At 43.0% G+C, this 23,287-nt stretch overlaps 1 protein-coding gene and 2 long non-coding RNA genes across 5 annotated transcripts in view; all 3 read right to left on the reverse strand.

The window, feature by feature from the left end:
* Positions 1-253: 253 nt before the first annotated feature.
* LOC118208970 lies at positions 254-7,502 on the reverse strand. The gene is made up of 5 exons (XR_004761657.1): positions 6,565-7,502; positions 6,019-6,096; positions 4,882-5,016; positions 2,695-3,093; positions 254-2,230 (listed from the first exon to the last, which is right to left on the reverse strand). It is a non-coding gene; the product is annotated as an uncharacterized LOC118208970 (long non-coding RNA).
* A 2,086-nt stretch (positions 7,503-9,588) lies between these two features.
* On the reverse strand, positions 9,589-12,354 carry LOC118208969. Its single transcript, XR_004761656.1, has 3 exons — positions 12,133-12,354; positions 10,379-10,435; positions 9,589-10,027 (listed from the first exon to the last, which is right to left on the reverse strand). It is a non-coding gene; the product is annotated as an uncharacterized LOC118208969 (long non-coding RNA).
* A 2,179-nt stretch (positions 12,355-14,533) lies between these two features.
* plekhg2 (pleckstrin homology domain containing, family G (with RhoGef domain) member 2) overlaps positions 14,534-23,287 on the reverse strand; it is a 47,509-nt gene continuing 38,755 nt past the window's right edge. For all 3 annotated transcript variants that reach the window (XM_035385275.1, XM_035385274.1, XM_035385276.1), the window contains 4 exons: positions 22,595-22,822; positions 20,578-22,189; positions 18,525-19,860; positions 14,534-17,906 (listed from right to left, as the gene is read on the reverse strand). In XM_035385275.1, coding sequence (XP_035241166.1) covers positions 16,037-17,906; positions 18,525-19,860; positions 20,578-22,189; positions 22,595-22,822 — 5,046 coding nt within the window. In that variant the 3' untranslated portion in view covers positions 14,534-16,036. The remainder of the gene's footprint in view (positions 17,907-18,524; positions 19,861-20,577; positions 22,190-22,594; positions 22,823-23,287) is intronic.

Genomic DNA, 23,287 nt, shown 5'->3' on the forward strand with positions numbered 1-23,287 from the left:
TATAAATGATACTGAGATTTGGTAATGGTTTATTTCAACCAATTACTCTTTTTTTATATTTTGATCTTCCTCTTGCCTCTCAAAAAGCAACCTCCTCTGCCTCTATGGACCAGCCCCCTCTGCTGTAGAATATTGCATTCTTCAGGATATAAAAAATGAAAGGCTATCTTTAGATATTTGGAAATCAGGAGGCTATTTCTTGTATATCCCAGCATAATATCAGTAAGTAGACTGAGTAAATTAAACACCAAAAGAAAAGAGAATACAATAATTTAATTGCACAATTTCAATACAAATATCAAGTCAGGTCTTCTTTAAAGAATAAATACTGTTTTAGATTAATGTATCAGATGTGAACAGAAGCTCTCAAATTTAGAGCTGCCAGTTCACACAAGGAGTGACTCAATATCTTGAACCACCAAACTTTTAACTAGACACAGGAGTATGCCTTGATTTTTAAAGTTTTGACTGCTACAAACAGAAAGCCTTTTTAAAATAAAAATGATAAAGTATGGAGAGACGTGTGGCATAGTCTGAAGGGATATGCAGACAGGAGCTGTGATCTGAATGTGCAGGTGCCCAGAGGTAGTGGAATTGAGAGGTGTGGTTTAGCTGCTCAACAGGTTAGCGCCACGGTTTATGTAACTTTATGTGAGTTGATAATGTACAGGTAGCCAGTGGAGGGAGATGAAAAGGGGAGTGACATGGCTGAGCCTGGATCAGACAAGCAGCAGCATTCTGGATGAGCTGCAGAGGTCTGATGGCGAAGGCAGGGAGGCCAGCAAGAAGGAAGCTGCAGCAGTCCAGATGGGACCAGTGACTGGACTAAGAGCTAGGTTGAGTAGGTGGAGGAGGCATATTACATTAGTAATAATATGGAAAAACCCATACTGGAGTGTGAATGAATTAAGACCCAATTCCCAATGAAGAGACAACTGTATTTGATTTCTGTACAAAACAGCTAAAGAGCCATATGAGTATAACTGATATATAAATGATATATGCCTACATATATACATCAATATATAAATTGAAACCTACAGAACTACACCACAGTCTATAATGGTAGTCTCACTGTTGGAGAATTAAAAGTGCTAAGGCGATAGGAATGGCAGAACATACCTTCCAGAAAATAGAAAAACACAGCATAACCATATCTGCTCCCAAAATCATCTTGTCTTTTGGAAATAGATAACCAGGTAGAAATTAAAGGCCACCAAGACCTTTACTGAGCTGAAGCGATTGAGACTGATTCCCAGGAACTTTTCAGAGTTTGCTGAACTGGGCTTCAGATTGCTATTATTTCTAGTACTATTAGCAGCAGCAGTCCAAAGCAAGCCATACTGTATCACATACCCCCCACCCCTTTCAAAACTTCTTTGTGCAAGCATGTCCTGGTCATCAGGGACGAAGGTTAGTGTATGCTAGTATCCAGAGGAAGTGGCTGAAATATAGATTCAGACAAGCTTTAACCTTTACCCTTTTCCAGACCACAGTAAATCTGTTTAAACACACAGTCAGTGTGTTTAAAAGTCTCCAGCCTTCAGACCACCCAAGCTGTGGTGATGCAAAATGAATTCCCGTATGCCAAAAATAATGAATTAAAAGTCTATACAAACAATAAAAAAGATACATGCTGCTTTCTTCCGGGTCACATTTTACAAAGGTCAGAGATTATATTAAAGCTGTCCCACTTATGAGGATGAATGTTACAGCACTCATAAAGTAAGCAATAAAATAAAGCAATACTGTGGCCATTAAATATAGTTAAATATTAAATATATATCCAGAAAAATGTGACATCGCAACTATTCTAAACATCAAAACTGGCAGTTTACTTGGCAAGCTAGAACAAAAACGGCTGCCACTGCTGGATGGCTCATCTTCTTACTGCACCAATATAGTGCATGGATAGGCCCTGCACTGTGGGAACAAATCCCAACAATACCAGTGCCAACAGGGCAACACATAACTGATGGTACCACTGGCAAGTTTGATCAGCAGGGATCTGCATCAAGCATCTGCCACTGTGATTTGGCATCTGTATGTCCAACTGCTCAGCTGCACAGGAAGTGTCTTCCTCCAACTTATCTCTGTATGACTTGCAAGTCGCGGTGCAGTAAGAGCCGTCGTTTGGCGTCACGTGTGGGAGGACAGCATGTTCTTGTTTGCACTTTCCCAAATTGATACTGAAGGTCCAGACCTGAGCACTGATATTGGATATTCCAGACTAGGGAGAAAAGGGCAAGAATGCATGAAAAATCTTTTTCAGCTCCGGCCTTCAATCAACATTTTACACTCATGACACTTTATTTCCATGAAAATCCCACAACAGAATTATACATCTTAAAATTAAGAAAATTATTTTCTTCGAATAATTAGCATAATTTTAAAGATAAATATTATGCCATTATTTCATTTTGACTATTTGCTGTCTGCATAAGGCCCTGCATGCAAAAAAATGTTTTGCACTATAGTTTTAAAAATAGAAGCATTAATTCACAAAACAATAACATGTACCCAGTTAAAGATTTGATTTTAAAAGGAATAATCTAATCTAATTAAACAGTAATTTATTGACTTCTTCCTGGTTTCCTAAAGCCGGGCCATGCATAGTGATTTAAGTGCACATACTTTGAACTTTGTACCTGTAACAGGTATCCTTCTAACACTTGGTGCCTTGCGTCGTCTCACCTATGAACTGGAGCGACCCTTCCACTGGTCCTTTCCTTATTTCTTCATTTTAAGGACAGGGAAGGGGGGCCAGAGCAGGGGGCCAGGGTGGGGTGAGGGGATAGGGAGCAATCCAAATGCAAGCATCCTGCAATCATCCGCAAGTGCTTCCCTTGCCACACCCATTAGGACTACCCCCCGCCGCTACGCGCATTGATCGTCTGCAGGATGTGCTTCAGTGTTTTCAGAAACGTCACTGCGGACTCCATTTTGTTGACCTCGCACTGCGAACAGTTCCCGTGATCCTCCTGTGGGAACAGATGTGACTCAGCCAAGTCAAAACCATATTGCATCACAACCACTGAGCCCTACGGACTCCATGTTGTTGACCTCGCACTGCGAACAGTTCCCGTGATCCTCCTGTGGGAACAGATGTGACTCAGCCAAGTCAAAACCATATTGCATCACAACCACTGAGCCCTAGCCATCTGGATCAATTTAATTCTTTACATGATGAATAAGCCAAAAACTGATCAAAACTAACAAGGAGAAAGCACTACCATTTATCTGTTCACTGCTTTCGTTTTGCTTAGGTGGAGAACAAGCTTAGCTGGGATGCTTTCACACATGTTGCAGCACTTGCTGTTTTGCCTGCACTTCTGAATGGAAACTGAACTAGATTGGATGAATCACCTGGTATTGTTATTTTTAGTTTTAGTTAACAAAATTATTTTCTTCCTCCTCAGTTGCATTTGGATTGCCTGAGTAACAGCCTGCTAGCCAAAATTGGCCATTCAGGCTAAACTGGTCATATAATAATTTAAATCCAAAAAACATTGCCTGTCTTTACTATTAAATCAGTTGAGCTCATTTGAATCACATTTTGGTGTTGCTGGGACTCCAAGTGGAGGCAGTGATCCAAAGCCGGAACATTCTCCGATGTAGTTACAATAAATTGTTTATACACTGAGACAAGACTTAGTCTTTACTTTAAAGTAACATTTACTTCTGGTTTGAAAAGCCAAAACCACTTGTGGTTCTAAAAAGCATCCATTCATATAGGAAAATAAACACTTCTCAAACATGCAATGCATATTTATTAACTGTAAGAGTTCTGCATGGAAATGAAAAAAATAGAAAAACTCAGCTTAGAAAGATTTAGATGGCTACATGAAATTTAGAAGATTGGAAGCTGTTATGGGTGGCACAGTGTTGCAGTGGATACCACTGTCTCCTCCCAGCAAAAAGATGGATGGAAGCGGTTATCTGTCTGCCAAAGGAGATGCTACTAAGCAGACACATGCACAGAAAGACCTGAGGTGAGGCTTCAGTCTCTGCCCATTTTGCCATCAGTCACAAGTGCCCTCTTGGCAATTTTTAAGAAGACTTTTCATCAGACTGCAGGTGGTTGTCCATGAACAAGTCAGCTTTTTTTATTGCTAAGGGCACCCCTCCCATTCTAAATGGTTGCACCAGGAAAAGTGTTGCTCAGCGCACCTCAGACTGGACTCCACTGAAAAAATGTTGCATCTCAGCATCCCTCATTTCCAAGGCTGGCTATCCTTCTATGTGTGCGGCACACATTGAATGATGCCTCGCTCCAATTTTGCCTTGTCTTTTCTGTCCAGCAGAGAAAGAGGTATGCAAGATGAAGCCACTAATAAAAGCAATAGACCCAACACTACTTCAGCAAAGTGAATGTATTGGCAGCTATAATTAGCCTAAGTAAGTTAGTAATCTCTAGGTTAGGTAGCTCAGTTTCAGTGGCGACTGATGAGCGTAAAATAGACAGGGGGGAATCTTTCCTTTACACTGATCATGGTCTCAACCTGTTTTCATAAATTTTTCCCTGATTAACAAGTGTGCAAACCATATGAATAATAATCAAATGGCAAGTAAACACAAAGCTCCTTCACATAATGTTAGGGAGATTAAACGATAAATTCAATTGATAAAAATCAGTTTTAAATACTAAATACACCTAACAAACAAAGCAATAAAAATCTCTCGACAAGCACAATCTGACTGGGTCCTTCACTGTCACATAAACTTCCTTTCGAGTCAGTGAATCATCAATCACTGAAGCAAACCGGAGATAACTGTATGAGTATATTACTGAACACACACAAGTATTAAACTAGTTGTGCACAGTTTGGGTGTGAAAGTATAGCAGGTCTCGTGAAGGGCCAGTTTTTCAGAGATGCTCACCCTTTTGTTAATGGACGTCAGTCTTCTGTTTAGGTCTCCTTCTATTTTTTCTATTTCCTTCTGTAAAGCAGGAATGTGATACAACAGCACTTTCACTTCTTCTGCAAAGCATGTGAGTGTGGATTTGGGACAGTTCTGTCAAAGAAAAGAGGACAAAATGAAGACCCTGGGAATGCCTTTGTATTCAAATGATTTAATTCCTGCATTTTAAGCAAAATGGGTGTCTAAATTACAGCTAGAAAACACACACCAACAAAACAGGGGATGAAAAAGATTAACAGAGTGGAAGGGGGTGATATACACCTGGAACTGTATAAACAATTTCCCTTGTAAAGTCTACTTTCAAATCACTGTTTAAAATCTCTAGCTGCCTTGTGCAGAGAATATTGCACTTTGTCTAGACCAAAACCATTACTGGAATGTTGTGTTGAGAAAGTGATATTAAGGTATGACACCTGAAAATAGTGATCCAGTATAAGGTGTGATTAATGTGGCTTACTTAATGAGATTAACCTTTGTCCCAGGAATTTTAAAACAAATCACACTTTTTTAAATAAACTTAAAAAAATAAAAATGTCTGATTTTCAGAAGCAAAATTATGCTATTTCAGTATATTTTCCCCAAAACTGAGTAATGAGTAGATCATACACTTTCCCCTCAAGATTGCTGCCACAAGCGACTGTGACATCTTTCCTTTTTCAGAACGAGAGCTGTGCTGTGCACATGGATCCATTCTCTTTACAACTAGAAAGAAAGCACTATTCCAAGGCACAACAACTTCCCCTCACATGAATGTGCACACCAAATGTCTTGGCAATCCAGTCATATCGAGATTTGGCCTGATTGAAGTGCGGGAGGAAAGGTCATGTTCCTTGGCAGAGGTAAATATGATGGAAAATATAACTGCTCCCATGCCCTCAATAACAGTAGCTTGTTTTGGGACCAACAAACCATGGAACAAACACCTAAAGGACTAGTTCAGAACATGTAATTCAGAAAAACTATGCAAAGCAATAGATAGAGGTCAGTACAGCATAATGAAACCTACTTAATCAAAAGCTCAGTAGGGACGCAAATAGGTATGGATCCCAGGCGGTCTTTTTTGTACAGCCCATAAGATCAAGGCTGTCCACATACCTCATAATCAGCTTTATTTGGTGTATACAGTCCTCCTTCAATGGAGCACTGTTCAATGGAGCTCTGTTCAATGGAGCACTGTTAATGGAAAAAGTAGGCATGCCAAAATAGTTAGATAACAGATGTCTTGCCACATTGCAGACTGGATCAGAACAAGAAAAACTGTCTTTTTGGCTCTGACAAGTTCTGACCTTACCCCATTCTAAAATCTCTGCACTTGCCCTGGACATACCTGTTCTACATTTAGAATTATAACCCACTGTAACAGGTGTGTTCTAGGTATAGTTACTGTGTATCAAGGGAATTCTAACTACATTAAGTAGAGTGCCTTTCTTTTCTTAAATGAGCAGTGTATATCGTTACAAAGAGCACCTTTTTGATTACCATTTTCACGCTCTGCATAACCAAGCAAATCTGTACTGAGAGTCTGGTATACAAAGAAATGGCACAGATATCCATTCAGAAACCTGGAGGAAGCTGTGACATACGATATCGTGCTTTAGCTTTGATTATTTTCTGAAGTTCAATGGTTTGAGTCTCTCTTACCTTCTCATCGGTGTATGTCAGCATGTCATCCACCAATTGAAAGAGCTCAAGGCTACGCGGCGGCCGGCTGTTTGCACACACTGTTGGCATGATGACCAGGTACAGCAGACTCAGCGCAGATGTGAACAGATGGCAGCTGGAAATTTCTCTCCTTAGCCTCTTTGACATGGCAGAGCTCTCTACCTGAGAGATGCCATGCAGCATACAGAGGAGGGGCTACAGTTGATCCAAGGTCGTCACTGGTCCCTCAGACAGTGGTGCAACAACTTGCAATTCCCCTTCCAGGGAAAAACATGTCACAGTCTTCTTGGCACCAACAGGATTGGCAACTCCAAGGATCTCACCACTCTCCCATGCACAGACCTATGCTTCTCCCTATGCAGAAAGTTTACATTTTAAACAAAACAATTACATGCGCAATTAGTGCCAAACATACAGCAGCAAATGATGCATTCATGCTTGCATTAATTTTTCTTTTGCAATACAAATTCCAGATCACTTGGTGACTGAAGGGCCAGTCAGACTGGGGGTTGGTGGGCACAGTCTCAGGCTTTTTGCTGTTGTATCCAGGCTGAGCTAGTTTGACTGTTTCTGGAAGGCCCATTCTCTTCCCTGTCTCAGGGTAGGTACTTGGCCAACGCTTTGGGCCTGCCCCCTCAGGCACGGCAGCAATTTGATTGGGGAGGTTTATTGCCCTGCAACTGATCAGTCGTCAATCAGCACAAAGCATCACACACAGCTAAAGCCCACCCCAATCTACCTTTTCTTTTGTTCTCCAGTAATGTAATCCTATCCTCTGCCCTGTTTGTCACTCTGCCTGAGGAGAAAATGCTGTTCTCGCTTGTTTATTTGGTTGTCATAACACACATGATCCGGCCGACCAATGGTGTAACTTCATCACTCAGTCACTCAGTCACAGATATTCACGTTTGTAGGGCTGGCCCCACTGTTGCAGTCGAGTCAAAGAAGTTATCAAACACTCATATCACCTATGTGAAAAATAAATTTCCTTATTAAACTTAATAACTGGTTGCACCACATTTTGCAGCAGAAATTGTGATCAGATGCTTCCTATAATTTGATATTAGTCTTTCACATCTTTGTGGAGCAATTTTAGCTGTTTAGTTCAGACAAATTGGAAGGTTTTCAAGCATGAACTGCTCGTTTCAGATCCTGGTACGGCATTATATAGCTCTATTGGGTTCAAGTCAGGACTTTGAATAGGCCACTTCAGTTTATTTATTTTTTTCAGCCATTCAGATGTGGACTTGCGTGTTTTGGATCATTGTCTTGCTGAATAACCCAATTATGCTTCAGCTTCAGCTCACAGACAGATGGCCAATCATTCTCCTTTTTGGTACAGAGCAGAATTCATGGTTCCTTCAATAATGGCAAGTCACCCAAGGCTCTGTTTCACATACATGGCTAAGTCAATTTGTTGACATTTTGGGATAAATTCAGGATTTTCAGTTCCACAAAGCGATTTCACAATTTTACCATACGTGTTATCAGGGCAACAGTGTCTTAAGCTCAAACCTGCAAGACCCCATGTTTAAGCTAAAGTTAGCAGAATAACACGTTTGTAGCCTATATAAACCACCTGGTGAAATCACACTCAGACCAGCTGCAGAAATGAGCTCACCATTTGTGAGAGGTTCTTGTTGATCAAGGAGCCATAATTGTAAAATGAGCATTTAGACCTTATGCTCCAGGTTTGAGCAAGGTAGCCAAAGGTAAAATCTTATGGGAAACAGGCCTTACTTGCTTATTCCTACATGAGTTATTCCTGTATTACTCTCATGATCTAACTTAATGTAATTCCACAGGTCAGTATGATGGTATCCTCCTGGGGGAAAGGGGCTATGCGTGCAGGCCCTGCCTTATGGCCCCCTGCCCAGACCCCATCCCAGTCCTCAAGCGCACTACAATGCAGCTCTTGCTGGGACACGGGCCAGAATTTAAATCATATGGGTGTTTGATAACTTTTTTCATGAAATAAATGAAATAATTTTTTAAAAATAAATAAATTTCATTATTTAAAAAAAATACTTTTAAAAATGAGTTTTGTCTTTATTCAGGTTCCCGTTATCTAATGTATTTTGTCTAAAGATCTGAAACCACTCAGTGTAACAAATATGCAATAACAGAGGAAGGGGCAAATACTTTTTTCACAGCACTGTAGCTAACTGCGTAAATGAAAGCATTACTTGGGGTGCTTCACAGTGGCTACTGTATCATGTTTAGTTATGCTAGGTCATGCTAGGTCATGCTAGCTCATGAAAATTGAGGGTTATAGTTAAGGAAAATGTTACTGCTATGCTATTGCATTAGCCCCTCAACAATGCTGCCCACTGCTAGGTAGAGCCAGGTGCCTTGTAAGATAGTTGCCAGACCCTCTCATTAAGCCTAACAAGATGGCCGTCTAATGCTCTACCAGGCTTTATCTGTTGGCATAATAACAGAACTGCAGGCAAATGTTTGTTCACCCAAACAATTGTATTTCCTTACTACTGCTGCCTTAGGCTTGCTCCTGTGGGGGTTTAGGCCAGGGTTCAGTGAAACGTATTATAACAATGGTTTGTGAAATGTGCAGTATAAATACATTTTGAATTAATTTGATTGATTTGTATGTTAGCTAGCTATTACTGGCAGATATGCTATATTTAGCTGTATAGCCCAGCAGCAGTACTGTTTTTTATTTACAGTTCATTCTGCTAATTAATATTAAATACCCCACCCCCCCTTCTGGACCACATCACTACACCACCTTCACCTGTCTAGGTTTTCTGGATTGCACTTGTAATGATATTAAATGAGTTCAGACTTCTTGTCTGCAACCTAATTTTTTTCACTCTGCAGTCCACCAATTGAGCACTCACTGCATTGGAGGACTACAGTACATTACATTACATTACAGGCATTTGGCAGACGCTCTTATCCAGAGCAACCTACAAAGTGTATAACCATAACCAGGAACAAGTCTGTCGAAAACCCTAGAAAGAAGTACCGTTCCAAGTGCAGGGAACAACCGCATAGTTTAATTGGACCCTGTAGGTTAATCTGATTAACACTAACACAAACAAGAACAGCAGCAATGCAGTCTATGCTAAAAATACAAGCATTAGTTAAGACACGAGTGCATTAACTAAGTCAACTAAGAAACAGCTACCTAGTTACAACCCTAAACTTACAGTCAAGTTAGAGATTACAGGGAGGTAGGGAGGGATGGGGAGAGGTGCAGCCTGAAGAGGTGAGTCTTCAGTCGCTTGAAGGTGGTCAGGGTCTCAGCTGTTCTGACCTCCACGGGAAGGTCATTCCACCAGAACAGACAGGAGACGTGATAGGGAAGCGCAAGTGCGAAGAGGGGGAGGTGCCAGGCATCCTGAGGTAACACAGTACACTCCCACAAACCCTCCAACTCCAGGAAACACCCCAGTCAGTGGCACTCTGGCTTGTTCTTGCACTGTAGAGAAATAATACTTTAGCAGGGGGAGGAATGCCGTGCAGGTACAACTGCCACCTGAGAATAATACCTGCATCCTCAGGGTTACAAAGCTGGTTCCCAAACCACTACACAACAAAGCCAACACAATATCACAATTGCATACGGGAAAACCCATTTTTCAGGAATTTGTTAATGGCAAAGTATCCATTAATGCAAAAGGCAGCTGACTTGAGCTCTTTTAATGTGTTGAGGCAGTGAATGTTTGCTTTTATGCTATAAAGGAACCTGGGATCTCTTGCGTCATTCAAAATGTAATTAAATTTGCTTTCACAGAAGTAATTTAGTAGAAAATCACAAAGGTAATGTTACCACAGTACATCAGCGCCTGTTGGGTCCTCTTTTCCAAAGATGTGAATGCTGGTAATCCTGAAAATAAAAAAATTAAGACCATGATCATTTTAAAAATAAATTTAAAAAGGCCTCCCTCTGTATATTTCACTAATAAAATTCCACATTTCTCAGCTAGACTGAAATAACACACTGATGTAAGCGCCTTCAATTATACTGTATTGCATGTGCTGTTGAGATGATTGGTTAAAGAGTCCACACATTGTTCTCAATGCCAAATGTCTACAAACACTGCAGCACTGGAGTTTGACACGTCCGATAGAGTTAAAACTATTAAGACATTACATATTTTACTGTGAGATAAAAGCGATCCATTTGCTTCTTTTCTTTAGCTTTCGGCAGTCTGTAAAAAGACAGCTCCGATTTATTGTTGAATCTATTTGTACAGTCAATCGCAGCTCTTTCCCATTTTAGATGTGTTTGTGTGTGTTTTCACGGCATTCAAGCTGAACGCTAACGCTGCCACTCAGCAGTCTTTCTACTACTCAGTGGGTGTAACCGCAGTGACTTACATTTGCTGTGACGTCATGTGCATACCTTCTTATGACCTTGTTGTAACTGAAAATGTATGCGGGTACCCGCGCGTGCACTTTGCGCATATGGCGATAAACAACTTGCATAGGCTCTTCTAAACCGCGAATCGACTTCCAACTTTCTACCAACTTTCAGGTTTTTACCAAAAAGTCAGTCGCTGGTTTCTACAGGAGTCAGTCCCAAGTCAAAGTAAATCTCCAAGTTTGTCCGTTATTGATAAACGTCAAGCGATTTTTGCCTGAGTCAGTCCCTTTAAGTAAGTTAAAAATGCCCTCATTCAGCATAGGTGTCATCCCTGGCCCGTCACGCAATCACTGCATTCAGACCTTAGATGTTATTACAAAAGAACAACTTTTGTTATATCGAGACCACGAGATAAATGAGTCGTGATCCAGAGAAAACAGCTTTCGTTGTGTCGAGATCAGGAGAACACGATATTACGCGTGGTATCCAGATAACGGGACGGCAATAATGCATGGCCACTACGGACTTTTGTAATAAGGGGATGCAGAGTTGATGAAATATAAATCAGAGCATGTATATCTAGCATTTTAGAGCATATTTCTGTGTATAAACAGGCCATCGTGACGCGCGACAAGCCGAAAAAATAGAACAGAAGCGAAAAACTACGCTTCAGTTCGCTTGTGTCGCGCAAGCTTCGCAGTCGGTTCGCGACGCGTTCGCATCTGGTGGAGACGACGTCGCCCGCTGCCGTTGTAATAACAGTACTTCAACTACGCTTCAGTTACGCGCGCGTTACGCGCGTAATACGCGCGTAGTGCGCTTGCGGTCGATACGCGTGCGGTGGGTGCCCGGCTTTAGCCTTTTGTGTACTGGATAAGCTTCCCGAAAATTATGTTTCAAATTTATTAATGTTAAAGCAGGGGAAATTCATCGGTGACTAGACTGGGGAGCTGGTCAGCTCCCCCATCGTCCCCACTGAAATGCACGCCTATGCCAAGGACATCAAACGCATGTAGTGCAAATTTACGCGCACGATTTCGTACTTTCACAGATAGCAACACACTTCTGAGGCACCGTTTCTACAGTGTATGTGTAGGTTCTATGGTAAACATTGTCAAAGCAATCATGGTTAAATCATACAGCAACTAACAAATGTAACAAAAGTGGGCCAATGATAACGAAAATGAAAGTATGCTGGAAGTAAAAGCCATAATTACCTTCAATCCTTGTAAAAATGAAGCTATGTATTACGCCACTGGTGTCCCCGTAGTATTTCTCAGAACAGCTCTTAACCAAGTGCGGCTACCTAACCAAATAAGGTCCACTGTGCAACCAGTTTGCTGTAACGAACTTGAATCACAACCGAGCCGATGGTCCACGCCTACTCTTAATTTTTTTTTTCTTGGGTATGGATCAGTGGTTCTCAACTCGGGCCAGAAAGGGCCGGTGTGGGTGTGGGTGCAGGCTTTTGCTCCAACCAAGCAGTTACACGCCTGATTTTACTTATCAACCTTTGGAATGTCTACTATGGAGCAGTGTGAAGCTAGCGACAGTAAGGACTTTCGCGCGGGTCTGAAAATTTTAAAATAAAAGTCCGACGATAAAACCACTGTTACGTTCAGCAAAATGAAATTAAGGAAAAACCGGACTGCAGTTGTCCTAAAATATGAACTATTCGTTTTCTGTTTGTACAATATTAAAACAACTTCGATTTTAAACACAGACATTGCAAAACTAATCACAACACTAATATTAATTACAAACAAATCTGTCTTCCTTTTTTCTATTTTTTCCCCTACATTTTTAACAATGACAAAATTTTAAATGGAGAATAGATAAAATACACCCATTACTTTTAATTATTATTGCAATATCCAATACAACATTACATAAGTACACAAATTTAACTGAATGGTAAAGGAAGAATTAGAGTAATTTAAAATGCGTTACTTCAACATTCTGTGCTACCTTGCAACTATGCAACTAAAAAATATATACATATATAAAAATGTGGCTGGATATTTCACTAGAATGGCAAGGAGAATAGGACAGTATTAACACTTTTTTTTTTCAACGTTGAAACAACAACTGACATTATTTCAACCACATTTCAAGGTTGACGGTCGGTCACATACCGGCTGTGGTAGTTTCCGTATATTATTCAAAGCAATGCCTAATTTAATCCAGCCACTTTAATTACAGTTTTTCTTTTTTTTTTCGATTTACAACATTAAGGTTCATAATCTAAATGATATTGAAAAAATCGAAATCAAATGACTAACCCTTGACCTACAGTAACGTCTCCAAACCTCCTAAACATAAATATAATCGAGGCTCAACGCTATAACACCTTTTTCATGAACATAACCTTAACCCTAACCCAAACCTCAATTTTAATACTGAAACTCAATTCTAGACCTGTTAATATTAGATTTTTCCATTAAAACTGGTAGCCTAATTGAAAAATGTACACCTCTTATTTGGAAGTGAAATTTATCTAAACCTCTTATTTGGAAGAGAAAACGAACGTGAATGTTGACATTTTAAACTCAAAACAATATTAATTAACCTTTTAACTTAATGAATTAACATGAATGTGATTAGGCTATTTAAATTTTTATACATTCACTCAAAGAATGTTTGCAGCCTCTTTTTATCACTGGTGTTGCGTGTACCTTAATGGCTGATACTTGGAACTTATGACTGAAGTGTCACTGGTCAAATATCAGAACAACCTAAACAACTATCGTCACTGGTATAACCAAGAGGAACAGCAAAACCGGTGATGGTAGCCCCAGTGACATTTACAAAATTGGATCTACAGTACTTAAAACCACATGTTTTCAGTCATACTAAACTCATAAAAATGTGTAATTTAATCCTTTCGTATGATTTCTTATGCAAAGTCATCAATCATGTGGGTAAGAGGAGGAAAAGGTTATATACAGGAAAAAAATGTTGCATTTTAATTATGATAGGGCAGTCATGTTTGTATAGAAAATGAAAAGTCAAATGGAGTTTAAATTTAAAATTTGTAATTGTCCTCTCCAGATGTGTCCGCTTTTTGGGACTGAAAATATCTATCTGGGCGGGAATTCTAAGTAGCTAAAAATGTCTGGAATTTAGGTTTGCTCATTATAGATCATATATAAATAAAAAAATTGCCTAATATTATGTTCATAATGCCCGCCCAACCCTGTCCAAAATATGGCCACCCAACAATACAGATTTTGTAGTACATGATAACATTCAGTTGAACTTGGTCACAGTACAATTTATAGATAATGCGGAAATTATTTGAATCCAAAAAAAAAAAGTATGTAACCATATGTGTGACAATACCTCATTCTATATTCCATATTTGAATTTGAAATTGTAAACAGTATAACAAAAATTGATAGTCCTCCTGGAAACCGGACAGCAAATGCAAGAAAAATAATTCAAAAAACATGCATACCATTCATTTAGAGTGGCATGCACCATGTGACATAACTGGATGAGTATTGAAAAGTACATTGCAAATAGTGTTGTCAGATTAGCCCTGTTTGGTGGGAATATAAAATAAATACAAAAAAAAGACAAGACACAAGACACTTAATTTAATGAAACACAGCTGAGACGTCTTTTAATTTATGTTTATTACTAGGGTGTGAGTAACTGGATAGTACGAAACACAAGAATGCTGGACTGTTTTCCTGCAGAGAAGGGATAATTACTGTATCATCAAAATTGCACTACTGGCATGAGTGCAAGTCTATATTGTGTAGTTGCCTTTTCCTCATTTGTACCCAGCTAACATAAAATGTTTCCAGACCTTCAAGGAGGATTCTTGTTATATTCCCATTTGATTGTGAGATAACATTTTGATAAGTACATTCCTATACAACATTTTTGTTACTAAGTTCTATTAAAATCACATAAAAATGTTCCAGATATGTTGCATACCAACTTAAAATCACCTTTAGTTTATAATTTACTCAAGAAAAACCTTCATGGAGGATAGATGTCAAATACAGACAGGAATGCTATGAATTCAAATCTTGAGATGACAGATTTTTTTAACACTGTAAACATTCCTGCTAAAATTAAACAAATGGTCATTTGCAATTAAAATTATTTTTAACCTCAATAACAAGACTAAATAATGTTATAAGGTTATTCTTTCCATGTTCGTTGTGACTTAAAGATAACATTTAAGGAAACTTGGCAAATGTACTTACTGGTAATGTTTACCCTAACTCTCGGAGTGATAGGAATTGTTTGAGAACCAAATCGTTAGCTGGGATAGGTACTTGAATCTCATTTAAAAAAAGAAATGGTATATCAGAGTAGTGAAAGTGAATTAAATATGGCAGGAACCCAATGAACAAAACCTGATTGAGACAAGGTGATTATCAAGTGACTTCAGCAAGGTGCATTTTATAATGTCACGTGAAGCTGATCAAATATCTAAAGGGTATTTTCTCCTACAACACCTGGTTTATAATGTTGTTTTCATTGGTTTGCCTCTCGTTGGATGCTATGGCAAGTGCGTGTTTTAACAATATTGGCAACATTATCTTTTCTTGGAGGAGAGATGTTGGTAGTCACACTCTAATAAAAGCACAAAGCAGCTACTTTAAAACTCATCCCTTTCTGCAATCTAGAAGATGTAAGTTATTATTCAGTATTTACCGTTAATACCCCCACCCCCCACCCCTCTGACACAAATTGTGACAGAAACATACAGAAAAAACATCTTAGTTTGGCCTGAAATAAAAGTTAATTTCACAGACACGTCCGAACAACACGCAGCCATAAGACAATGTGCAAAGTAAAGAGACAGCATTAAGTGCCACATACATGGACAAAAAACATCAACAACAAAAACTTCTTCATAAATAAGAGCCACAACATGCTTTGACATAACGTTGCCTTCAGGAGGGGATCAAGGCTGCCGTTCTTTGCGAAAAGGAAAAGCTATTGCGAAGGGACGAATGTATAAAAAATCCAATAAAATAACACTGGCAAACATAACTACATAGGATTATTAGAGGGTCATTCTGTTGGATATGCTGCCTGGTAAGACGGTCCCTAAAAAGACAGGCACAACTGCGGGTGCCCCACTCCATTGTCTGTACCTCAAAGTCTCTGGGCCTGAGGGAGGTTGCATCCATTAATGCTGACTCGTCGCCGGGCCTGGATGTCCGATGCGGGCGCCAGGGTTTGTGTCAGGCTAACCTGGGCATTGCTGAAGGCAGTGATGCGGCCACTGCCGGCAATCTGCAGGTTGACGGTGGTGGCATAGCTGGTTTTCGGCGGCCCCTTGCCCCCTTGTGGCTGTGAGGAGGGTGCTGGCTCCACCCGTGGGCCCAGAACAGGTGTGCCAGTATCTGGGGTGGGGGGCAAGCGGGTCATATAGGCACAGATGAGGGTGCTCCGGCAGCTTCCCTCCTGGAGGTTGCTGTCGCTCTGACCGTCCTCTGAGCTGGCGAGGGACGCCATGCTTTCACCCTCGGGGGTTTCTCCGGAGCTGTACTTGGTCAGGAGTTCATGCACATCTGGCCAGGCAATGCTGGTGAAGTGTTTGCCACCCTGAGTGCCGTTGTTAGGGCCCAGTTTGGTAGGGGACAGAGTGCCAGGGCTCAGGCAGGAAGAAGGGGTGCTGTAAGCACTCTGGGGGCTCCTCAGCCCTACTTCATGTTCCTCCCCCACAGAGTGACGACCACTGTCTGCCCACGACCTGCGCCCATTCTGCATAGGGCTGGGGGGTCTGTCTGCCAGGCTGACGAAGGCAAGGCTGCTTCCCTTTTGCCACCTCAAGCTTTGGGTGGCAGAGGGCCCATTTGCACAGGAAGCTCCTGGCATAGAAGGGGAGTTGATTCTGGGGCACTGTGGCTGGGCAGCAGTGGAAGAGGAAGCCGAGGTTGGTTTTCGTGGTTGGGGGTTAGTGGTCCCCCACATGTTGGTGGGGATGCCTATGGGCAGTGGTGAAGTGACCCGAGGACTCCTACAGGGTGGCGAAGAGCAGGAAAAGGAGGTCCCTACATGCTCCAGAGTGAGGCAGAGAGGGGCAAAGTTGCATGGCCCTCCGGCCCTGGGGGTTTTTGGGTTGGGTGGCTTGTTCCTTGGGATGCCCTCCTGGTTCTGGGCAGGTAGGGGTGAGTAGATTTGGGCACAGGAAGGGGACGGGGAAGGAGAGGTGGAAGGAGAAGGGGACTGGACCCGGGAGCTTGGCTCCGACGTGGAAGAAAAAGGCCGGGCCACCCGATTTTGCGAGGCGCTCCGGAGAGGGTCAGGGGACAGTACTGCTCGACCCACATTTGCCAATGGTGGCTTCCCATAACGTGCACTGAAGATGCTGTTGCTGTTGTTGTTGTTGCTGTTCCAATTAGCACGTGGTGATTGCTCCAAGGCAGCAGACCGGGGGCGAGAAGTGGTGGAGCTCTGCTGGAGGCTGGCATGTGGGGCGGGGGACATGGGCCTTTGGCTGCGGAAGGGTGGGGAGGAGGGCACAGGGGTTGAGTTGGCCTTGGCAGTAGGGGAGCGGGGGATGCCACATGTGGACATGCTAGTGGTGCCCGTGCTTGGACTTGAGCTAGTGAGGGAGCACTGTTTTGGTGAGGAGGCCCTCGCTCTTAGAGAGGAAGCAGAAGAGGTGGGAAGAAGGGTGGAGCTGGGGTTCTTCTGGACAGCTGATTGGGTGCGAGTGCTCCTTTTGACAAGGGTCTGGGTGATGGTCTGGCTGATGCAGGAGGCTGCCAGAGACCTAGTCAGCGCACTTGGCATGGGGGACGAGCAGGCAGGCTGGAGGTTTCTCACAGGGGACGGGGAGCGAAGGCCCATGCTGAAGGCGGATGGAGGCTTGCTGCTGAAGCTGTTGGCAACAGCTAGGTGGGCAGGTCGGTCAAAGCAGGGCTGGGAATGTGGCCTCCTAGTGGGTGATGTTCCTGAGATTGACATCGACACATTCTGGGCAGGGTCTCGGTACCTGAGTGAGGCAGAGGGAGATCTGGAACAAAAGCAGTGGGGTTTCAGGGAGCAGAACACAGGGTGAGATCAATTACATTATCCACTACACAGGCGACATTACGTGTTTGGATTCCCCCAATTCGCTGTCTTTTCAGTTTAATTATTATTCAGATTTCTGGCTTACATTCCTGGCATCTAGGGTGCATTCCAGAAGAAAGTATGCAGATTGTCATGCCAAAGATTCACAGACTAGCCACTGATTTGGTTTCTTCTCAATACGTCTCAACATAAGACTCTCCCTGTGGTACACTCTTAACTGATTATTTTTCAAGAAACAGCCTTTCAGGGCCCCTGAAATAATCTCATATTTTCCACTTGCTATTGACACACCATTCTAAAAAAGGGGGTATTAGAATATTGCACAAGGTTTCTACACATCATTGAAATTACATACAACACCCCTGGAGTTTAACAAGAACCACCTGTTTAAAAAAGCATTATATTCATACACTGTCACTGGATCAGATTAATAGTTTTAGGTAACAACTAGGTTTAGGTAACTAATCCCAGATCAGTTGTTTGGTGTGGAAGCTACCCAGAGGGGTGAAGAGCATAAAGTTCAAATTTATTTTGATGAACTGATTTGAGGGTTACTCACCTTGAGCCTATAGCACTTTTGCCCGGAGACAGAGCCTCCAAACTTAGAGGTAAGCTCCTTCTCCCCCTTGTTGTTGGCAGATCAGGAGGTCTTTGGCTGGTGAACTTTGGTAGATCATCTGAACATAGCGTACCGGGCAGAGAAGTGGTTGGACTCTGGGCTGACAGACCACCATTAAGGATCGCTACATACTTTGTATCAGGATACTCCTGCTGATCTGAACATCGAGCCTCATCTGTGGAGCAGGTATTGGGAAAGGTCTCTGGACTCTCTCCTTTAGTGCCTTCAGAGGTAAGTACAGTCATCGGATGTGGGGGTGTGGGTAAGGTTTTAATTTGATTGGAACATTCAGCTCCCGCTCTGTGCCTCAGGACTTCGATTTCGGATGCATTTTCCAGCCCAGGTACTGAAGGCAATGCAGAATCTTCAGGAGGGGAAGGTCTGAAGCAACTTGGTGTGGAAGATGAAACTTCTGCAGTACAGCTACCTGGATCTCCTAAACCTTCAGAGCTTTCCTCAGCATCCTCACTCGGGGCACAAGGAGCACCTTCGTTACTGTCTGGGGAGCTATCAGACATTCCTGCTGCAACCACGACCACTTCTTCACAATGTCTAGAGGCTTCTAGAAGGATCCTCTCCCCTTCATCCACAGTGTGACTTTCCACTTCAGAGTCCATGCAGGGAACCTCTGCCTTCTGTACTGGAGAGGTCTCAGACTCAGCAAAACTCTTTGCAACCTCTGGCATCACATTGTCCATGTCTGATTCCCTCACTTTCTGCCTCATTCCACCAGCCAGAAAAGAAGAGGGACTGAGTGCATGGTCTTCCCTGATTGGGTACAAAGGATGTTCTGGCTTTTCCACAGTGAGCGAATTATTGACATCAACAGATTTCTTAGGTGTGCATGCAAGGTCATCAGTTTTGGATAGAGGTCCATTGTCAGACAAATCCTGAAAAGACTCAACCGGTGAAATGTCTGCATCTCTCTGGATGTGAAACTCAGAGTCAAGGCTGGCTTTTGGGGTCTCTGGGTCTGCACCCTTCACATGGGGCTGGGCTGGAGACAAGGGCTCATCTACAAGTATAGCTTCTGACTGGCTGCTGGAGTCACCCATATGTGATGGCTTGGCCTCGGTCTCTGCCTCCTCCAGGAATATTTGGGAGGAGAGGGAACAAGCAGGAGAGGTGGGGTTACCCTCCGGCTCAGAAGTGCTCTCCCTGGGTCCCACCAGGACACAGGCATTTTCCTGGAGGTAGTTGGCAGACAGCTGTTCCCGGACAAGAACATAGCCATACTGTTCGGGTTCCGAAGGCTGGGGACAGACAAGAGGACCACCTGGAAGACCAAAGACACAAAAGCATATCAGCCTTGGTTTACCTTTAAAGGACCCAAATGTCTTAGGGAATACATAGCCATTTCAATATAACTATCTCAACCATTTTGAGGTGAAAGGGAAAGAATGTAGTTACAAAGAGAAGCATATTTAATCAACTGTTTTCCTAAAGGCCCCAGTGTATTGTTAATTTTGTGGTGTTTTTTTCATAATTTACAAACATTTATTTATTTATTGTGATCATACATTTTTGCAGCAAGAAATACATGAGTGCTGTTCTGAATTTTTATTGATTTACATCGTTTAAGGATTCAGCACCCTGACTGAATTTTGTATATGTTCAGTGAGCACAGTTTTTCATTGATTTTGACTAATGTAAATAAAGCCTTAGTCTGTGTTCTAATCACTATGAAGGACATTTATCTTTGTAAACCAGGCTGTATTTCCCAAAAAAGGACATTTTCTTGTTTTAAACTAGAACTGATAAAAGTGCATGGAGCTTTCATGTACATATTGTAGGTGTCTTATTTTCAGTGTTGACTGCCTGTGTGAAGCACTGCCTCCAGGATTACACTTTCGAACATGAGTGTACTCAATTTGCTGTTAGTCTACTTATAACGTCTAGCTAGAAATCAGAACTGTCCTTAATAGAGCAGTCCTATGACTAACAAACACTGCCAAGGCATGGCCTCAAATAGTGAGAGGGGACAGGAGCTAACCTGCACTTGTGGCCAGGCTCTGCATCTTCCTGTCCTTCTGAATTTCCTTAGGGGTGCTCTCCTGCCCTCCTGCTGGTGCCCGGCTCTCCCATGCCCTCTTGTGGAGGGGCATCTTCATGCTGCTGACCTTGGCACTGTACATGCGTGCCAGCATCTGGACCTTACTGAGGATTTTCTCTGAGTTCTCCACCAGACAGAGATCTGCCCCACCCTCAAACAGCCCAATCCCCGTCACATCGGGGGTCCCATCAAAGAGGTGACGGCCAGAGGTCCCCTGGCCGCGCCCAGACCACTTTCCTACACTGATCTGGCTGGGCAGACCCTCTAAGCTCCCCTGCGTGTCAATCCTGTGGTGAGGCCTGCTCCTGGACCGGGTCTTCCCCACCATCTGAGATACAGCTGCTGTATCAGTCATCTGGGAAGTGGTCTCAGACTGGCCTTCGTTGTCTGGTTTAGGACAGGCATTAGTGTCCATGACAGTGGACGCTCCCCTTCCTGCAGGAGTAGCGAGGTTGCTCTCAGTGGTTGTTCTAATGCCTTCAGAGTGCTCCTCTCTCTCCTGAAGTTTGTAACTCTCCCCTTTGTGTGGTGTGTGTCTCTTTCCCCCCTCTGTGCACAACACTGCTTCCCTTTGCTCCTTTTCCTTCCACACCTTCATCAGCTCCCGGCATGACCGGAACTTGCAGGTGGGTTCCACCCCAGTGCACTCTGCAGGGCTCAGCTCTCTATGGCCACCCGGCCTATTGCTGGCTTCAGCCTCGGTAGGGCAGCCTGTCATCAGCCCAGGGGAGTCTCCCTCGATCTGAGGGCTCTTCTCAGGGGGAGGCAGAAACTCTCCCTTGCCCTCCTCCGAACGCCCCCCCTCCAGATCGCAAAGGCAGTCCTGATGGGCAGAAACGCTGAAGAGGGACACTGACTCTTTGACCAGACCAAGCGGGATGTGGGAGATGCTGTTCCTTCGGGGCAGCTGCTCCTCCGCCACCTCGGCTGCTTCATAGTAGTTTCGGATCTTCTCAATGATCTGACGGTCATTCTTGGTCAGCGCAGCCTCACACTTGGGTGCTGGAAGGCCCTTAGTGGCAGACACAGGGGGGGCAGAGCTACCGGAGCCTGTGTCTTTGTCCTCACTGGGAGGTTCTGTACTAGGTCCTTCCTCCCCAATAGGAAGGCAGGAGGCCTCTGCTTGAAGAATTGGTGGGGCATCCGGATTGGAGCCTTTAGGGTGTGCTTCCACTGCCCCATCAGACTGGGGGCTCGCCAGCGACTCTTGTGGGTCTGGTTGGGCTTCTGGACTGTTAAGAGGGGCCATGATCTCTTCAACCTGGGCTGGCACTTCTTCCAGCATGCACAATGGAGGCAGCGTGTACCTTTCCTTTTCCACTTTCTTCTCTTCAGGGCACTCATTGGCCTGAGAGGCTAGCGCATTTCCCTTAGCTCCATCCCCTTCCAGAGGTTGCTCTGTCCTCTCCTCTTGGGCGCAATGGCGATCACAATGCAAGTGGGATTTGCCAAGCTCTTGGGATGAACTCTGGTCCTTCTCCTGCCTCTGGGCTACGGCACCCAAATCCTGGCCACTGCTGGGCTCATCAATGGGCTCAGAGGAGGACAGTTCCTGTTGGCAATCATGGAAAATAACACATTATAACAGGAAAAATATGTCCATTGTCTTTCCAGAGAAAAAGGAGCGAAGGAAGACCCCGAGCATTTAATGAGAAATGGCAAATTACTTGTGACCGGCTTGTGTTCGACCATACAAGGAGCATATGTGTACTGTAAAACAAATAGCTTTGTCTTTGGGATGAGCAACGTCAGATAAAATGCAATGTTATTCTATGTAATCATTATTATTAGAATACATATGATGAAATGGATACAGTAAATCTATATTTTTTAAATATATCATAAAATATTTTGCCTACTGAAAATTCTTAGTAGCTGGTAACTCCACATGTCATTATGTTAATTTCAAGCCCTGTTTTTAATTAAAATCTTTAAATGCGCGGCAGGTCCTGCGTACTGTGTCAGGCTGCAGACTGGGCAGGCCTTCCCGCGCTCGGCTCTGGTTGATGAACTGCAGGATCTCTTCGGTTATCGACAGAGTCGGAGGGGTCATCTCATCCTCCGGGCCGAGCCCCAGGTCATCCTGCCCAGCTTCCACCTCGATAACTGAGGACGCCAGTGTGCTGGCACTGCCGGAGGAGCCCAAGCTGTCTGCCTGGGGGTACAGCTCACCCTCGCTGCATGCCTGCAGGTATGATGACACAGCAACTTGAAGGGTGCAGCACAGCACAGGACTGCATTCTTAAAGCACTACAGGCATTTCACTGAAATATAAGTGCTCCAAAGTTAAAACACGCACAACAAGTATGATATTTCAGAGACTGTGATTCATTATGTAGTGCCTAGAATGTTTCTCAAACAGAGCACCTATACAGAAAGCATTGAATCTGGATCTATTCTCTACCAATTATTTGGGTCACTGGAACAAAATTACAATGTCATAAATTACAGCATGAGGCCTCTTATGACAGTGTGCTAACAGACACACCTGTGCTGTAGTAATTTGGTGTTGGATAAGTTTTTTGTATTTTTAACCCAAAGACAGGTATTGTGCAAATTTGGTGGTGTTGCCAATGCAAACATATGAATATTTGAGGTGAACATGAGATTATGTAGGACTGATGGATATTGACTGAGAGAGCGAGTCGAA

The sequence above is a fragment of the Anguilla anguilla genome, chromosome 12 (assembly GCF_013347855.1).
Source record: "Anguilla anguilla isolate fAngAng1 chromosome 12, fAngAng1.pri, whole genome shotgun sequence".
Lineage (NCBI taxonomy): Eukaryota > Metazoa > Chordata > Actinopteri > Anguilliformes > Anguillidae > Anguilla > Anguilla anguilla.